The sequence below is a fragment of the Carlito syrichta genome, unplaced genomic scaffold (assembly GCF_000164805.1).
Source record: "Carlito syrichta isolate Samal-C Ts95f unplaced genomic scaffold, Tarsius_syrichta-2.0.1 Scaffold309778, whole genome shotgun sequence".
Lineage (NCBI taxonomy): Eukaryota > Metazoa > Chordata > Mammalia > Primates > Tarsiidae > Carlito > Carlito syrichta.
Genome location: NW_007253874.1, coordinates 29790 through 45452, shown reverse-complemented (window position 1 = coordinate 45452; position 15663 = coordinate 29790). Strand labels below are relative to the sequence as shown.

The 15663-nt window shown below is 52.1% G+C and overlaps 1 protein-coding gene across 1 annotated transcript in view; it reads right to left on the bottom strand.

The window, feature by feature from the left end:
- Positions 1-15529, bottom strand: part of ACOT11 (acyl-CoA thioesterase 11) — a 60092-nt gene extending 44563 nt beyond the window's left edge. Inside the window, exon 1 of the mRNA XM_021717485.1 lies at positions 15494-15529. Coding sequence (XP_021573160.1) covers positions 15494-15526 — 33 coding nt within the window. The 5' untranslated portion in view covers positions 15527-15529. The remainder of the gene's footprint in view (positions 1-15493) is intronic.
- Positions 15530-15663: the final 134 nt, after the last annotated feature.

Genomic DNA, 15663 nt, shown 5'->3' with positions numbered 1-15663 from the left:
CACTGCACTCCAGTCTGGGTGACAGAGTGAGACTCCAACTCAAAAAAAAAAAACCAAAACCAAAAACAAAAAAGAGTCAAGGTGGCCGGGCATGGTGGCACACACCTGTAATCTCAGCACTTTGGGAGGTGGAGGTGAGAGGATGGCCTCAGCCCAGGGGTTTAAGACCAGCCTAGGTAACTTGCTGAGACCTCGTCTCTACAATAGATAAAAAAATTACCCAGTCATGGTTGCATGCACCTGTAGTCCCAACTACTGGAAGACTGAGGCAGAAGGATTGCCGGAGCCCAGCAGGTCAAGGCTGCTGTAGCCATAATTGTGCCACTGCATTTCAGCCTGAGTGACAGCGTGAGACTCCAGCTCAAAAAATAAATAAATAGATAAATAAAATAAAATAAACAAAAGTCAAGGCGTTGTGGAAATTCCTGCAAAATCATTCTAGTGAGGAAGGGGCTACAGGTCTCAGGGGTAAAGCCCTCTGTGAGTGGCCAGGCAGCCTTTACAGAGCAATGGAGGTCAGACAGGGCCCCTCAACCCCATGCTGGGACCATGACATTCACTTTCTCTCCTGGCTCTGCCACTTGAAACTGCAATCTGTCAACCACAAGGGCTTCGTTTCAACCAAGAATCAAGATGTTGAACAGGACAGAATCTGTGACACTCCTCAATGCCACCCACAGACGCACACGCACAGTCTCACTGGGCTCGACGCCTGCTGGGCAGCCTTGGCATCTCCCAGGCCCCCGAGGGGCTCGGGATCACTCATGAAGGAAACGGATTCTTGGAACAAAAGGTGGCGAGCACTAGAAACCAGCTCAGGTTCGCGGAGAACAAGGGATGCCGGGTGCTCGGCATGGACCCAGAACACTGTCAGCGCTCAGTCAACATGGGTCAACTTGAACCTGGTGGTATCTTCAAGGAATTCTGCATTTGATCAGATCGCTTGCAAGAAGGCACAGCTGACTGTAGGTGGCCACCCGAAAGGTTGTAATTCATAAATGTAAAACCAAGCAGATGAAAACGAAAAAGACTCATCCTAACAGCCTGCATCTAAGTTTCTCTGTCGCTGTCACTCTGTTTTAAGCTTCATGCATGCTGGGGCATCTGAAGCTTAATAGCTGTTTATGGGAAAACAGCCTCATGATTTCATCTGTCCACAGACTCAACAGTGACAACCCCTGCTGTAACCAAATGGGCACCCTGTGGCTGCTGAAGGTTTCAGCCAGTGGGGGAAGGGGGGTGACGGGGATGCGGTTAGGGAAAGAACGACTCAGTGGCAAGGAGGAGACAGCCCGAGGCTGGGATTTTGAGGCTGGGATTTTGCAGGCAGCAAGAGGCCCAGTCCTATGAATGGGGGAACAGAGGGAACTGGGGGTGGCCCAGGATGACAACCAGACAGCAGGAGGGACAGCCAGGGGTCCCGGCTGGGTGTGGCCTGGGTGTCAGCCTCTGGCTGCGAATCTGAGGGCTGGCCAAGTCACAGGACAGAAGTAGACTTAGGAAGGTGTAAAACCAGGACCACAGGGGGCGGACAAGATGAGGAAGGGGCGGATTTTGGCTGGAGAGCAACACCCATTTTTTCAAAACTAATGTCTTCAAGGAGCTGAGAATACAGCACTGAACAAGACGTAGGAGTGGGTAACAACTCACCTGCCCCCAAAAAGAGAAAAAAGTGGGAGCTAAACACTGGGTATGCATGGGCATGTAGATGGGAACAGCAGACACTGGGGATTCCTGAAGCGGGGAGGGTGAAGGGGGTTGGGCACCATGCTCACCATTTGGGTAATGGAGTCAATAGAAGCCCTAACCTCACCATCACAAAATATGCCCATAACAAACCTGCACATGCAACCCTTGAATCTATAAGAAAACAAAAAAGATACAGTCTTGGCTGGCTCAGTGGCTCAACCTATAATCCCAGCATTTTGGGAGGCCGAGGCGAGAGGATGGCCTGAGCCCGGGAGTTCGAGACCAGCCTGGGCAACTTGGCAAAACCTCGTCTCTACAATAAATCACAAAAAATTCGCCGGGCTCGGTGGTTCAGCCTGTAATCCCGCGCCTTTGGGAGGCTGAGGTGAGTGGATTGTTTGAGCCCGGGGTTCGAGACCAGCCTGGGCAGAGAGACCTCATCTCCTCAATAAACTAAAAAATCAGCCAAGCATGGTAGCGCATGCCTGTAATTCCGGTTACTTGGAAGGCAGAGGCGGAAGGATCGCCGGAGCCCAGCAGGTCGAGGCTGCGGTGGCCGGGAGCGGCCCCTGCACTCCAGTCTGGGCGACAGAGTGAGACTCCAACTCAAAAAAAAAAAAGTCTAAAAATTAGCCAGGTGGGACAACCCCTCAGATCCCCTCCCACTGTGGGAACTTTTCTGTCTTCTCAATAAATCCTACTTGAAAGATAAACATTTTTTTAAAAAATGAGCCAGGGAAGGGTGGTATGTGCCCGTAGTCCCAGCTAATCAGGAGGCTGAGGAAGGAGGATCATCTGACCCCAGGAGATTGAGGCTGTGGTGAGCTGTGATTATGCCACAGCACTCCAGCCTGGGCACCAGTGTGAGAATTCAACTAAAAAAATAGAATTTGTGAGATCCTATTAAACATTTAAAGAGAGGTATCGGGGGCTCAAGTGTGGAACTCCCTGGAGAAGGGGCAACCCTTGAAGACCAATATGTATGAGTATTTAAGACCCACAGGATTTTGTGACTTTGTGGCAGGTTAAAGATAGTTGCCAATTTTTTGTTACTCTTCCTGTTGGGTGGTAGAGTCTATTCTCTTCCCCTTGAATCTGAGTCACCTTTAATGACATTTCCACAAGTGACTCTGAGACTAGAACATGAGGAGCCTGGCAGCTTCTACCCAAGTCTCTTGAATTTTGGCTCTGGTGAGGCCAGCTGCCAGGCAGGAAATCTGACTACTCTGAAACCAACATACTGAAGAGACTACACATGGATGCTCCAAATGGCAGTAGTCCCAGCTACGCCCAGCCTTCCAGCCATCCCCACCAAGGTGCCAGTGAAGCCATCTTGGACCCCGGCGTAGACCATTGGCCAGCAAAATACCACCAAATAACCTCCATCAGTGCCACACAGAGCAGAAGAATTGCCCAGCCAAGCTCTGCCCAAATTCCTGGCCCACAGAATTGCAAGACGCAATAAAATGCCTATTGCTTTAAGCTGCTAGGTTTGAGGGTAGCTTGTGACACATCCATAGTCACTAGAACAGACATGATCTAAGGAGAGAGTGTAGACTGAGATATGCACACGCCAGGTGTTTAGAGGTTGCGTGGGGAGGAGGAACCTGCAAGTGAGCAGCCCGTGAGGCGGAGAGTATGGCTCTCCAGAAGGAAGAGGCCTTGCTGGTGCTGGAGTTAAGGCAGATGCTGGAGAGAGTGATCACTGGATTTGAGCACAGAAAGGGAGCAAGCAGGGAGGGTGGGGGGAAGAAAGGAATTCAGTTAGAGTGAGCTGGGAAAGGACCAGAGGTAAGGAAGTAGAAATACAGACCCAGACCTGAGAAAACGCTCCACAATTTTCATGGGAAAAAGCAGCAAAGAAACAAGACAGTCATGGGAGAGGCTGACCAGGAGGGGGTTTGTTTGCCTACTGGCTGTGAGATCGCAGAGCTTTTTTGTCTGCTAATGGGACAGAGCCAGTGAGAGGGGTCTCACTGAGCCAGTTTTCTACAGGAGAGGGACTGCCCAAGAACTGCCTTCAGAGATCTCAAAGATCCATCTTAGAGACCTATGGTTGCCATTTAGTGTGTACCCGGTCTAGGCCTGGGGGGTCCCTAAACTCGCAACTCCACTCTGAAGGAGGACACTCGGGCAGGGAACAAGGAAGGATTTACCCACAAGGATGCCTGGCTAGTAAAAGGCAAAAGGAGACAGGACTTGGGTTCTCCTGACTCCAGACTCTGGCAGGGGTGAGGCACAAAGAGGACATCGGTGGAAGGGAGATCCGGTCACCAGCTCACGGCCCTTCTGAGGCAGAGCCTGGCACTTTGGACAGCTGCATCACCGGCCTCCCTGCATTCCCACCTTGCTTAGGCAAAATGGAAAAGAGCTCACTGGGGAGGTGGTCTCTGACCCGGGGCCTCCTCCTTGGCTGTGGGGGTCTCCCAGCCATCACCATCACCACCACCACTGCCACCCAAAGGGCTGGCTCTCCTGTTTGCCAGCTGAAAACCAGTTTGCTCAGTGAGACACACCTTTTGGCCTTGCTGCCTGGAAATTATGCGTCTATCTTCAAAAGCAGGGGGAGGGTGGGGTCCAGGTAAGCTCCAGGGCCCAGGAGGTCCACGGGTGGGGGTGGAGGAGTGCTGGGACACAATGCTATGCTTTTCTCCTTCTGGTTCTCTTCAGGGAGAGCCTCTCCCCGACCTCAAAGTCATCTACTCCTCGGGCCCCTTCCTCTCCAGCCCGCCCCTTCCCCCCAGCCCCTGTTCTCCAAGCCTCTGAGCACACCATTTCATCTCTTGACACCTGCTTTCTCTGTGTCACCTGCCTGGCACCAAACAGGCTCCGTGATAAGGCCCACCGTCACCCCCATGTGCCTGCGTTATGAATGAGGACACAGGGCGAGACAGAGAGCTAGTCAAGAGCGAGTCGAGGCTGGGCTCCGTGGCTCGGCCTGTCATCCCAGCACTTTGGGAGGCCGAGACAAGTGGACTGCCTGAGCCTGCGGGTTCGAGATCAGCCCAGACAACTTGGCGAGACCTCATCTCTACAATATATATATTTTAAAAATAGCTGGGAGTGGTAGTGCGCGCCTGTAGTTCCAGCTACTTGGAAGACTGAGGCAGAAGAATCGCCTGAGCCCAGCAGGTCGAGGCTGCGGTGGCCGTGAGTGTGCCACTGCATTCCAGCCTGGGTGATGGAGAGAGACTCTGACTCAAAAAAAAAAAGAACCAGACCAAGTTTTCTGGCTCCAGATTTCAAGTCTGTCCCTCCCACCACTCACCGGGGTGTATTCCTGGAAAGAGAAGAGGAACCAGGTCTCTCCACCCTCTCCCTAAGGGATCAAAAGAAAATGCAGACCCACCTGGCTCAGGTCGGCCCAGGAGTGGTGCTGGGAACCAGAAGCTGCCTTAGGGAGGCCCCAGGGCCACTGCCCTTCCTGAACTCTGACTGTGTCCAGGTCTGGTGCAAAGGCCACACCTGCGCAGGGCCACACCTCCTGGGCAGATCCCGGGCAGTGCCAAGGAGTGAAGCACACTGAGATACAGCACCACCACCCACCCCAGCGAACATTCAGAACAAGGATCCTCTCTGGGCACAGCTTGAGCACTGCTGGCCAGCCTGCAGACCCACCAGGCTTCTGAACAACCAGACTAGGTCAATATACACAGAGCTTTCTAGACTGTAAAGCACAGTGCACATGCAGAGGCAAGAAACTCCTTGAGGTCGGGGCGGGTCTCATGTCCCTCTGCTACCTGGAAGCTCTGCTTCTATCTTCAGAATTAAAGGGAGGGTGGGGACCAGGTCAACTCCCAGGCCGGTTAACTCGCCTGGCTGTCTCCCAGCGCCTCCCTATGGATTTCGGAGAGCCTACAGTGAGTGTAGTGGGCTTTCTGTACCTTATAGACTGGCTTTGTGTCCATAACACCATCAAATCCTCACCCAAACCCTGGGAGGGACAATTATCCCTCTTGCACAGAAAAGGGAACTAAGCCTCAGGTGATCTGAAGGGCTTGCTCAGGGGCCCTCTGCCAGTGAGGGCTGGAGCCGAGATTTGGCTTTTCTTTCTACCAAAGCTTTTCCTACTCACTGGGCTGATTTTCCAAGCAGATGCTTAATAATTCATGCCTGCTGACATCATTTAGTCCATGTATAATTCACTCATGACAAATTACCACCACTGAAGAAGACCAGCCAGGATATACCTATTACATGGACGAGGGGACCAAGGTGGGTGTCTTCGAGGGGTCACTGCCCAATTCCTTTCTTTCCTCTCACATACAGGTCCCTCAGCCTGGATCATGCTTCCTAACCCAGAAAAGCTTTCAGGGCAGAGCTAACCCATTGCCTCCTCCAGGGAGCTTGCCCTGACTCCCAGGCTGGTGAGGGGCTACCTCGGGGCTTTCCTCTGTCACAGCCTGGCCACGGTGTACTGCTGCAGTTGGCTTGTTTCCTCTCTCTGTCTCACCATCAGCCTGGGGGCAACCTGAGGACAGGTCCAGTCTGACTCATCCTCATGTCCCCAAAGCACCGACTCCAGTCCTTTCCGTCACTGCCCGGTGCCACCTCCCACCTCCAAGGAGACTGCTCCTGGGGATGGCAGGAGCACAGGAACCTGCAGCCAGGGAACTGGCAGAGGACGCAGCCAGCAGCACCATCTGTCCCTGGAGACACAGGACAGAGCAGGCACGAGGCAGAGGCCTCTCAGTTCATTGGCTCAGCCAGGTCGGCCCAGGACATGAAAAGGAACCAGTGTCCAGGGTTCCCACCCTGCTGGAGCCTGGGATCAGACAAGACTCGGAATCCTCTAACTAGAGGAAGGGGTGGGTCTGGGAAGGGGCTGGGAAGCGGCTGGGAAGGGGTGGGTCTACCTGTGCCAGCGAGGCCACTTTCTGGTTGCAGAGGTTCCAGATACCTCCCTGGCCATGCCAAGGACTGGAAAAGGGGACATCGCCCAGTGGGGGGCCTCTGAGTGTCTTTTTTTTTTTTTTGAGTGGTAGTCTCACTCCGTCGCCCAGGCTGGAGTACCGTGGCATGCTCACGGCCACCCCAGTGTTGACCTGTTGGGCTCCGGTGATCCTTCCACCTCAGCCTTCCAAGTAGCTGGAACCACAGGTGCATACTACCACGCCTGGCTAATTTTTTGATTTATTATAGAGATGAGATCTTGCCAAGTTGCCCAGGCTGGTCTCAGACCCGTGGGCCCAGGCAATCCTCTTACCTCAGCCTCCCAAAGTACTAAGCCACCGCACCCGGCCTCTCTGAGTGTTTTAACAGCTTTCTGAGACCAGGCATACCCTCTCACTTCTCCATCCCTTATCTGTGCCAGGAAGTGGATCATGTCACCCATCCACCCCTTGTGAAGAGGAGTCAGGGGTGAATGGAAAGGTGGCTGGGGCCTTGGAGGTGCTGGCCACACAGAGAAGAGGAACCATGATGATGTGTCCCCTGGGTCACTGAGCTCAGCGTGTAAGGACCGCATACCTTGGCACTAAGCCTGAAGACCAGAGAGCGCCCACGCCCGTGGAACTCTGGCAGGCAGGACAACATCCCACAATGCTCCAAACCCCCAACTCGGCCTGCAAGGCTCAGCCCCCCACACTGCAGTACCTCACAGCTCTTCCAGCTGTTCTGCCCCTTGCTCCCTCCCCTCGGAGCCATGTGGGACCCCATTTAGCAGCTCAGATGTGCCAGCCCCCTCCACTCCCTTGGAGCCCACAAGTGAACGCTGCTCCCTCTCCCTGGGATGCTCTCCTCCTGGATCTTACCAAGACTGCCTTCTTCTTGGCTGCTAGGTTCCTCCTCCACTGTCACCTGCTCAGAGAGCTCTCCCTTGACTTCCCTCACTATTCTCTCCCAGTGTCTCCTTCTCCAGACAACCTGACTTTAATCCCAGCAATGCCTTTTACTTGCTGCGTGGCCTCGAACATCTTTCTTAACCTCTCAGTCTCTGTTTCATCTTTTAATTTTACTTTGTTTTATTTTACTCTGGAGTCAGAGTCTCACTCTGTTGCCCAGGCTGGAGTGCAGTGGCACGATCATGGCTAGCATTGCCTCAACCTGCTGAGCTCAGGCGATCCTTCCACCTCAGCCTCCTGAGTCGCTGGGACTACAGGCATGCACCACCACACTCGGCTCATTTTTAAATTTCATGTAGAGATGAACTCTCGTCAAGTGGCCCAGGCTGGTCTCAAACCCCTGGACTCAGGCCAACCTCTAGCTCCCGCCTCCCGAAATGCTGGGCTTATAGGCGTGAGCCACCATGCCCAGACTAGGAATCAATTTCATCTTTAATATGGGCACAGCAACATTATCTACTTCACAAAGTCGTTACAAGGAATCCATGAGCTAATGCACGCTTTGCACAGCCGGCACTTGTATAGCAGTTACTCGCTATCATTACTATTGCAGCACGTATTGCACACTTCCACTGCTGTTGGCTACTTTTTCACTGTCTCTCCCCCGCTAACTGTCAGCTCCAGGAGACAGCCCGGGTCATCAGCCGCAGTATACTCAGCGCCTGCCACATGGTAATCCCTCAGCAGGTACCTGTGGAAGGAACAAGTGAAGTCGGCTCAAAATCCTGAGGAGACACCACTAACTTTGGGAACTGGCAGGGCAAGAATTCAAAGGAGAAATGATAGAGAAGCTGGGTTTTAAAGAATGAAGACGAGTCCTCCACTGAACAGGGAAGAGTTAAGCTTTTCATCAAAGATCAGGAACAAGACAAGGATGCCCACTTTTACCACTTCTAGTCAAGATAATACTGTAAGTCCTCGACAGAGCAATTAGGTGAGAGAGAGAGAGAGAGAGAGAAAAGGTATCCACATTGAAAAGGAAGAAATCAATTGTCCCTACTGGCAGACAACATGATCCTATATATAATGTAAAAACCCTAAAGACTACACCAAAAAACTTTTAGAAACAAAAAATGCACTCAGTAAAGTTGCAGGAAACAAAATCAACCTACAAAAACCGGTAGTGTTTCTAAACACCAATAGCAAGCTATCTCGAAATCTAGAAAACGCCTCCATTTACAATAGCTGCAAAAAAATAAATTAAAACCTGGAAATAAATTTAACCGAGAGATGGAAGATTGTTACAATGAAAACTATAAAGCATTAATAAAAGAAACTGAAGAAGTTACAAATAAACAAAAAGATATCCTATGTTCATGGATTGGAAGAATTATTGTTGTTAAAACACTCATATCACTGAAAGCAATCTAAGATACAATGCAATCCCTATCAAAATACTAATGACGTTCTTCAAAGAAATACAAAAAAACATTGCTAAAATTCATGCGAAACCACAAAAGACACCAAATAACCAAATAAATTTTAAGCAAAAAGAACAAAGCCAAAGGCATCATACTATCTAACTTTAAAATATACTACAAAGCTATAGTAACCAAAACAGCATGATACTGGCATAAAAACAGACCCATAGGCCAGTGGAACAGATTACAGAATACAGAACTAAATCCATGCATCAACAGCCAAGTGATTTTCAATAAAGTTGTCAAGAACACACATTGGAAAAAGGACAGTCTCTTCAAAAAAAAGGTATTGGGAAAACTGGATACTCACATGCAGAGAGACAAAACTGGACCCTTATCTCTCATCATAGTTTTGTTTTGTTTTGTTTCGTTTGTTTTTTTGAGTTGGAGTCTCACTCTGTCACCTAGACTGGAGTGCAGTGGCTGCTTCCGGCCACCGCAGCCTCAACCTGCTAGGCTCAGGCGATCCTTCCACCTCAGCCTTCCAAGTAGCTGGAATTACAGGCGCACGCTACCACGCCCGGCTGATTTTTTGATTTATTGTAGAGATGAGGTCTTGCTACCCAGGCGGGTCTCGAACCCGTGGGCTCAGGCAATCCACTCACCTCAGCCTCCCAAAGGCGCGGGATTATAGGCTGAGCCACCGAGCCCGGCTCTCATCATAGTTTAAAAAAAAAAAAACCTCAAAATGGATTAAAAATTTAAATGTAAGACCTCGAACTATGAAACTTCTAGGAGAAAACATGGGAAACACTTCATGATATTGGGCTAGGTAAGGATTTTTTTGGATGAGACCTCAAAATTACAAGCAACAAAAGCAAAAACAGACAAACAGGAGCACAGCAAACTAAAAAGTTTCAGCACAGCAAAGGAAATAGTCAATAGAGTGAAGAGACAACCTACAGATTGGGAGAAAATATTTGCAGACTATACATCTGGCAAGGGGTTAACATTCAAAATATACAAGAATCACAAGCAACTCATAGGAAAAAACAACACAAATAATTTGATTTAAAAATCGCAAAAACCTAAACAAACCCTTCTTAAAAGAACACATAACCGGGCTCGGTGGCTCAGCCTATAATCCCGCGCCTTGGGAGGCTGAGGTGAGTGAATTGCCTGAGCCTGCGGGTTCTAGACCCGCCTGGGCAACTTGGTGAATCCTCATCTCTACAATAAATCAAAAAAAATTAGCTGGGCGTGGTAGCGTGCACCTGTAGTTCCAGCTACTTGGAAGGTTGAGGCGGAAGGATTGCTGGAGCCCAGCAGGTCGAGGCTGCGGTGGCCGGAGCGGCCACTGCACTCCAGTCTGGGCGACAGAGTGAGACTCCAACTCAAAAAAAAAGAACACATACGCATGGTCAACAGGCATATGAAAAAATGGTCAACATCGGCCGGGCTCGGTGGCTCAACCTGTAATCCTGCACTTTGGGAGGCTGAGGTGAGTGAATTGCCTGAGCCCGTGGATTCGAGACCCACCTGGGTAGGCGAGACCTCATCTCTACAACAAATCAAAAAATTAGCCGGGCATGGTAGCGCATGCCTGTAGTTCCAGCTACTTGGAAGGCTGAGACGGAAGGATCGTTGGATCCCAGCAGGTCGAGGCTGCAGTGGCCGGGAGCAGCCACTGCACTCCAGTCTGGGCAATGGAGTAAGACTCCAACTCAAAAAAAAAAATGGTCAGCATCACTAATTATCAAGGAAATGAAAATCAAAACCACAATGCAATATCATCTCACACCTGTTAGAGTGGCTATTATAAAAAAATCCCAAAGAGACTTGGGTGGTGGCTTGTGCCTGTAATCCCAGCACTTTGGGAGGCTGAGGTAGGAGGATAACTTGAGGCCAGGAGTTCAGAACCTGACCTCATTGTATGTTTTTGCATATGCCAACACAGGGTTAAATCTAGCTAATTAAGAAATGCATCGCCTCACACGGTCTTTTTTTTTTTTTTTTTGGAGTTGGAGTCTCACCCTGTCCCTCAGACTGGAGTGCAGTGGCATGCTCACGGCCACCGCAGCCTCCACCTGCGGGGCTCCAGCGATCCTTCCGCCTCAGCCTTCCAACTAGCTGGAACTACAGGCATGCACTACCACGCCCGGTTGATTTTTTTATTTATTGTAGAGATGAGATCTCACCAAGTTGCCCAGGCGGGTCTCACCTCAGCCTCCCAAAACACGGGATTACAGGCTGAGCCACCAAGCCCAGTTACGCAGTCTTTATATTGTGATGAGAGCACAACCAGTCTCTCCACATTTTTCAAGAAAACAATACATGGAGACCAGGAACAATGGCTCATGCCTGTCATTCCAGCACTTTGGGAGGCCAAGGCGCGTGGATTGCCTGAGCCCACGGTTCGGGACCAGCCCGGGCAACTTGGTGAGACCTCTCTCGTCTCTACTAAATCAAAAATTAGCCGGATGTGGTAGCGCGCGCCTGTAGTTCCGGCTACTTGGAAGGCTGAGGCGGAAGGATTGCCGGAGCCCAGCAGGTCAACACTGGGGTGGCCGTGAGAGTGCTACTGCACTTCAGCCTGGGTGGAGTGAGACTCCAACTCAAAAGAAGAAAAAATACACCGTTATTGATCCATTTAAAAATAAATAAAGTTTTTTTTAACGTTTAATGGAGTAATCATTCTCCTGTAATCCCCCTATGCTACACACTTTTTTTTTTTAAGTTGGTTTCTCACTCCGTCACCCAGGATAGAGTGTAGCGGCACCCTCGTGGCTACCCCAGCATCGACCCTCTGCCCTCCAGCAATCCTTCTGCCTCGGTCTTCCAAGTAGCCGGAACTACAGGTGTGTGCTACCACACCCAGCTAATTTTTTTTTAATTTATTGTAGAGACAAGGTTTTACCATGTTGCCCAGGCTGGTCTCGAACACGCAGGCTCAGGCAATCCTTGGCCCCCGAAAGTGCTGGGATTACAGGCTTGAGCCACCACGCCCAGCCGCCGTGCACATTAAAATAAAATTTTAAAGAAAAAAGAGTCCTCCAGACAGACTAAGAGCACGAAGGGTCTCTGCCCATGTCAGAAACCAGGGTTGGCATATGGCTCCTGTACAGGCTGTTGCTAAGTGTACAAATCTCACTTCTTCCTCCTGGAAGCCTTCTGAGAGCACCTCAGCCCCCTTCTGAGCACCCACAGTCATTCATTCAGGAGTGATTTGCTCCTGCAAACACTCGTTTTACGTCTAGGGTCTCCCCTCCTCTGACATACAATGAGACCCTCAAGAGAGACCAGCCCCTGCCTTTCCCTGTGGCATACAAATCCTTCACAAACCTTCAGACCCCCAGGATGTGCATGCTGGCTGGGACCTCAGGGATCACCAGCCTCTGAGATCCAGAGAAGAGAACACCCGGCCAGGGTCACAAAGTGAGTGGTGAACGTAAGATCTATCCCCAGTCACTGTGCCCGAAACCTCCCACATGCGGGCTGGACTCTGAACGAGGCTGGGGAGGCTAGGGGACCCCTCCAGCTGTCATCAGGTCCAATGTGAAACAGAGGTTCACACTGGGGGGCAGCAGGCAGTGGAGAGGTCTGTGGGTGGGCGAATGCATGCACGCACACCCCCTGCTTCTGACCCTCCAGTACCTTGCCAGCAGCACCACCTGGGCACAGGGCTTCTCGGGGGACCTGGGACAAACAGCCCCACTGCCATTCCCGGAGTAAAAGAAGTTCCTAAGTCCCACCAACAGCTGACCCAGGCCAGGCCAGACCCGAGGCTGAGCAGAGGTCCCCAGAATTCCCAGGAGTGCCACCTGCCCCCCACTGGGGTGCCACCAGGTCCCTGCCCACCCAGGAGTTCAGGGCTCAGTACCCAGTGTAGACCGACACCTTGGATGGGGAAAAGAGAAGAGTTCCCAGTTGGGAGATGCCAGGACGGACCCAGGACCTGGAAACCTTTCCAGCACCACCAGACGGGCACTCAGCACCCCTCCCACCCCCCAGCTGGGCAGCAGACTCACCGCTCCATTCATTCACCCACCACCCTTGCAAATGTCCAGTGCTCGCTGGGTACCCGCGGCGATTAGGAGCAGAACCGTCGGACTCCCACACCCACTCCATCTGCCATACCATAGGACACTGGAAAGGGCATCCCACCCAGTTTAACCTTTAGTCCCCAGTGAAGACAGTGGGGCTTTTCTGGCTTGCATGTTTTTCATCAGAAATAGCTTTGCTAATAAAATAAAATTTAAAAATAAGTTTAAAAAAAATAGTTTTGCAGCCAGGCTCGGTGGCTCAGCCTGTAATCCTGCGCTTTGGGAGGCTGAGTTGAGTGGATTGCCTGAGCCTGCGGGCTCGAGACTTGCCTGGGCAACTTGGCGAGACCTCATCTCTACAATAAATCAAAAAAAAATTAGCCGGGCGTAGTAGCGCACGCCAGCTACTTGGAAGGCTGAGGCGGAAGGATCACCAGAGCCCAGCAGGTCAAGGTTGTGGTGGCTGTGAGTGTGCCACTGCACTCCAGTCTGGGCGACAGAGTGAGACTCCAACTCAAAAAAAAAAAAATAGTTTTGCTACCAAGCCAGAAAATGTTCTCAAGCCCTCCCATAATCCAGAGCAATCAGAACTCAAGAAGAAGCAAGGGACATCCAAGGAGACTTGCCATCAAGGCCAGAGTGTCCTAAGCTGACACGAGGTCATTGTGTCCTCAAGGGCCCAGCTTTCACTCCGACGCCCACCTCCACCCCAGTGCCAGGAAGCTGAATGCCAACTGGATTGTGTGCGTCAGAATCCCATGTCTAGGCCTTCTTCTGGCTGAGCTTTGGGTTCCTTAAGAGCTCAAACTCTGGAGCCGACGGCTGAGCTCAAACCCCAGCTCTGTGCTTCCTACCAGTGTGATCTCGACCAAGTCACTGATCCTCTCAAGCCTCAGATTCCTACTCTGGGATAGGGAAGGATAACGGTACCAGCCTCACAGAGAACTGAACAAGTTATCATATGCAGGGTTGGGCATGGCGCCCAGCACGGTCAGAGCCACGCAAGGAGGTTATCATTATCTCTGTAAAATGGTGATCATGGCACATCTCTGCCTGAGGCCCCACCCCCAAGTTGCCAACGAGGATCAACCGGGAAAAAGTCAAAAAGAGTTAAGTACAACAGGGCAGCCCCACCCACCTGGAAGACCCTCTCTGCCCTGTGCCCGGGTGACAGGAGCAAGTGGCCCTCTTCTCAGCTCCCATCCCGTGGCCTGGCTGAGACACTGTTCCCATTCATTCTCTGAACACTGCCTGGACTGTGGTCACACCCATCTCTGTGCTGGGCATTCAGCTCGCCAGCTGGTGGGGGAGACGGAGAGAGAAGTCAAGCACACAATCCGGTGTGAGAAGGGGCTAACGCAAAGGCTCGCGGGTTCGTAAGAAATCTGGGAAGGCTTTCCAGAGGAGGCAGCATCTGAACTGAGATCTGAGAGCTCCGAGGAACTCTCCAGGGAGACAAGTTAGGGGAGGAAGGAAGGCTGGGGGTAACTCGGGCAGAAGGCACAGCCGGGGGGGGGGACAGAACAAAGGTGGTACACTGAGGCAGGGAAAAGCAGTTCAGTATGGCTGTTGCTGGGGACGCAGAGATGGGAACGGTGAGGGGAGAAGGGAGGCGTGGCCGGGCCGGACTGCCACGATCCCCTTGTAAGGAATGTGAAAGTCACATTGAAGGTAGCTGTCTGAGCAGGCGAAGAACCGTATTGCCTCTTGGAAGCCCGCCCCCCCAGTGTGGAGGGCAGATTGAGGGGGGCGGCAGGTGGCCCAGGGGACCCAGGGAGAACACAGGGCACAGGGCAGGGTGAGGATGCTGGGTTGAGCCGTGGCTATGCAGAGGGAGGGGATGGCTGGGACACTATGTGCCCCAGCCTTTCTGAAAAGGCTTTTCCTGAAAACGCCCTCAGAGGACAGCCACTCCATGCCCCGCACAAGTTCTGCCAGTGACAGGTACCAGATCAAAGGCCCCCGCCCGGCGCCGCTGAGCACTTGGGTCAGCCATGTGCCTCGGCGCCTAATCTCAGCTCTAAAGTTCACTAGGAGGTTCCCGGCAAAAGTTCTCTTCAAGGTCACTGTATAGGACATCTTGTTCTCAAAGAGGTCCCAGTCCTGGAGAATCCCCGGCTCACCCTGTCACACGCACTCACCGGCACGCACACCTCACCCTGAAACACCCAGCAGATCCGTGGCCCTTAGGCTGGGGCTCAGAGAGTGGACACCACAGGGCCACGGAGCCCAGATGTCCGGCTGGAACATGCACCAAACTCACACCCCCAAGAATAGAATTCCAGAAGCCAAAGCTAGCCCAAGGCAATTCCACTCAACAGTGCCAGCTCTCGGGACCCGATGGCCCAGGGGGCTTGTCTGGGGATTGCTGCTAATAATAACCCAGCCCAGGGGCTGTGCAAAGTCTGCTTCCAAAGAGAGCTCGAAAATGGCCTGTGGAAAGGGAGAGGGGAGATCAGAGCTTCTGACTTAAAATGAAAACACCAGTGTCTCTCCGGCCCGGCCCTCAGCCTCCCCTGTGCCACCAACCCACCCCCAGCCCGCCCTCCCTTCGTACCCTCCGCAGGTGACTTCCGACATTCTGGATCATTGCAGCCGGCCACCCGCTAGCTGTGTCAGCGTGGTGTGGGAAGCGGAGAGGACGCCGGTCACCTGAGTGGCAGCGGGTCTGGCTCCAGCTGAAGCTGTGGCCTCTCCTAGCCCTCCTCCCTGGCTCCCGCCTCCTGA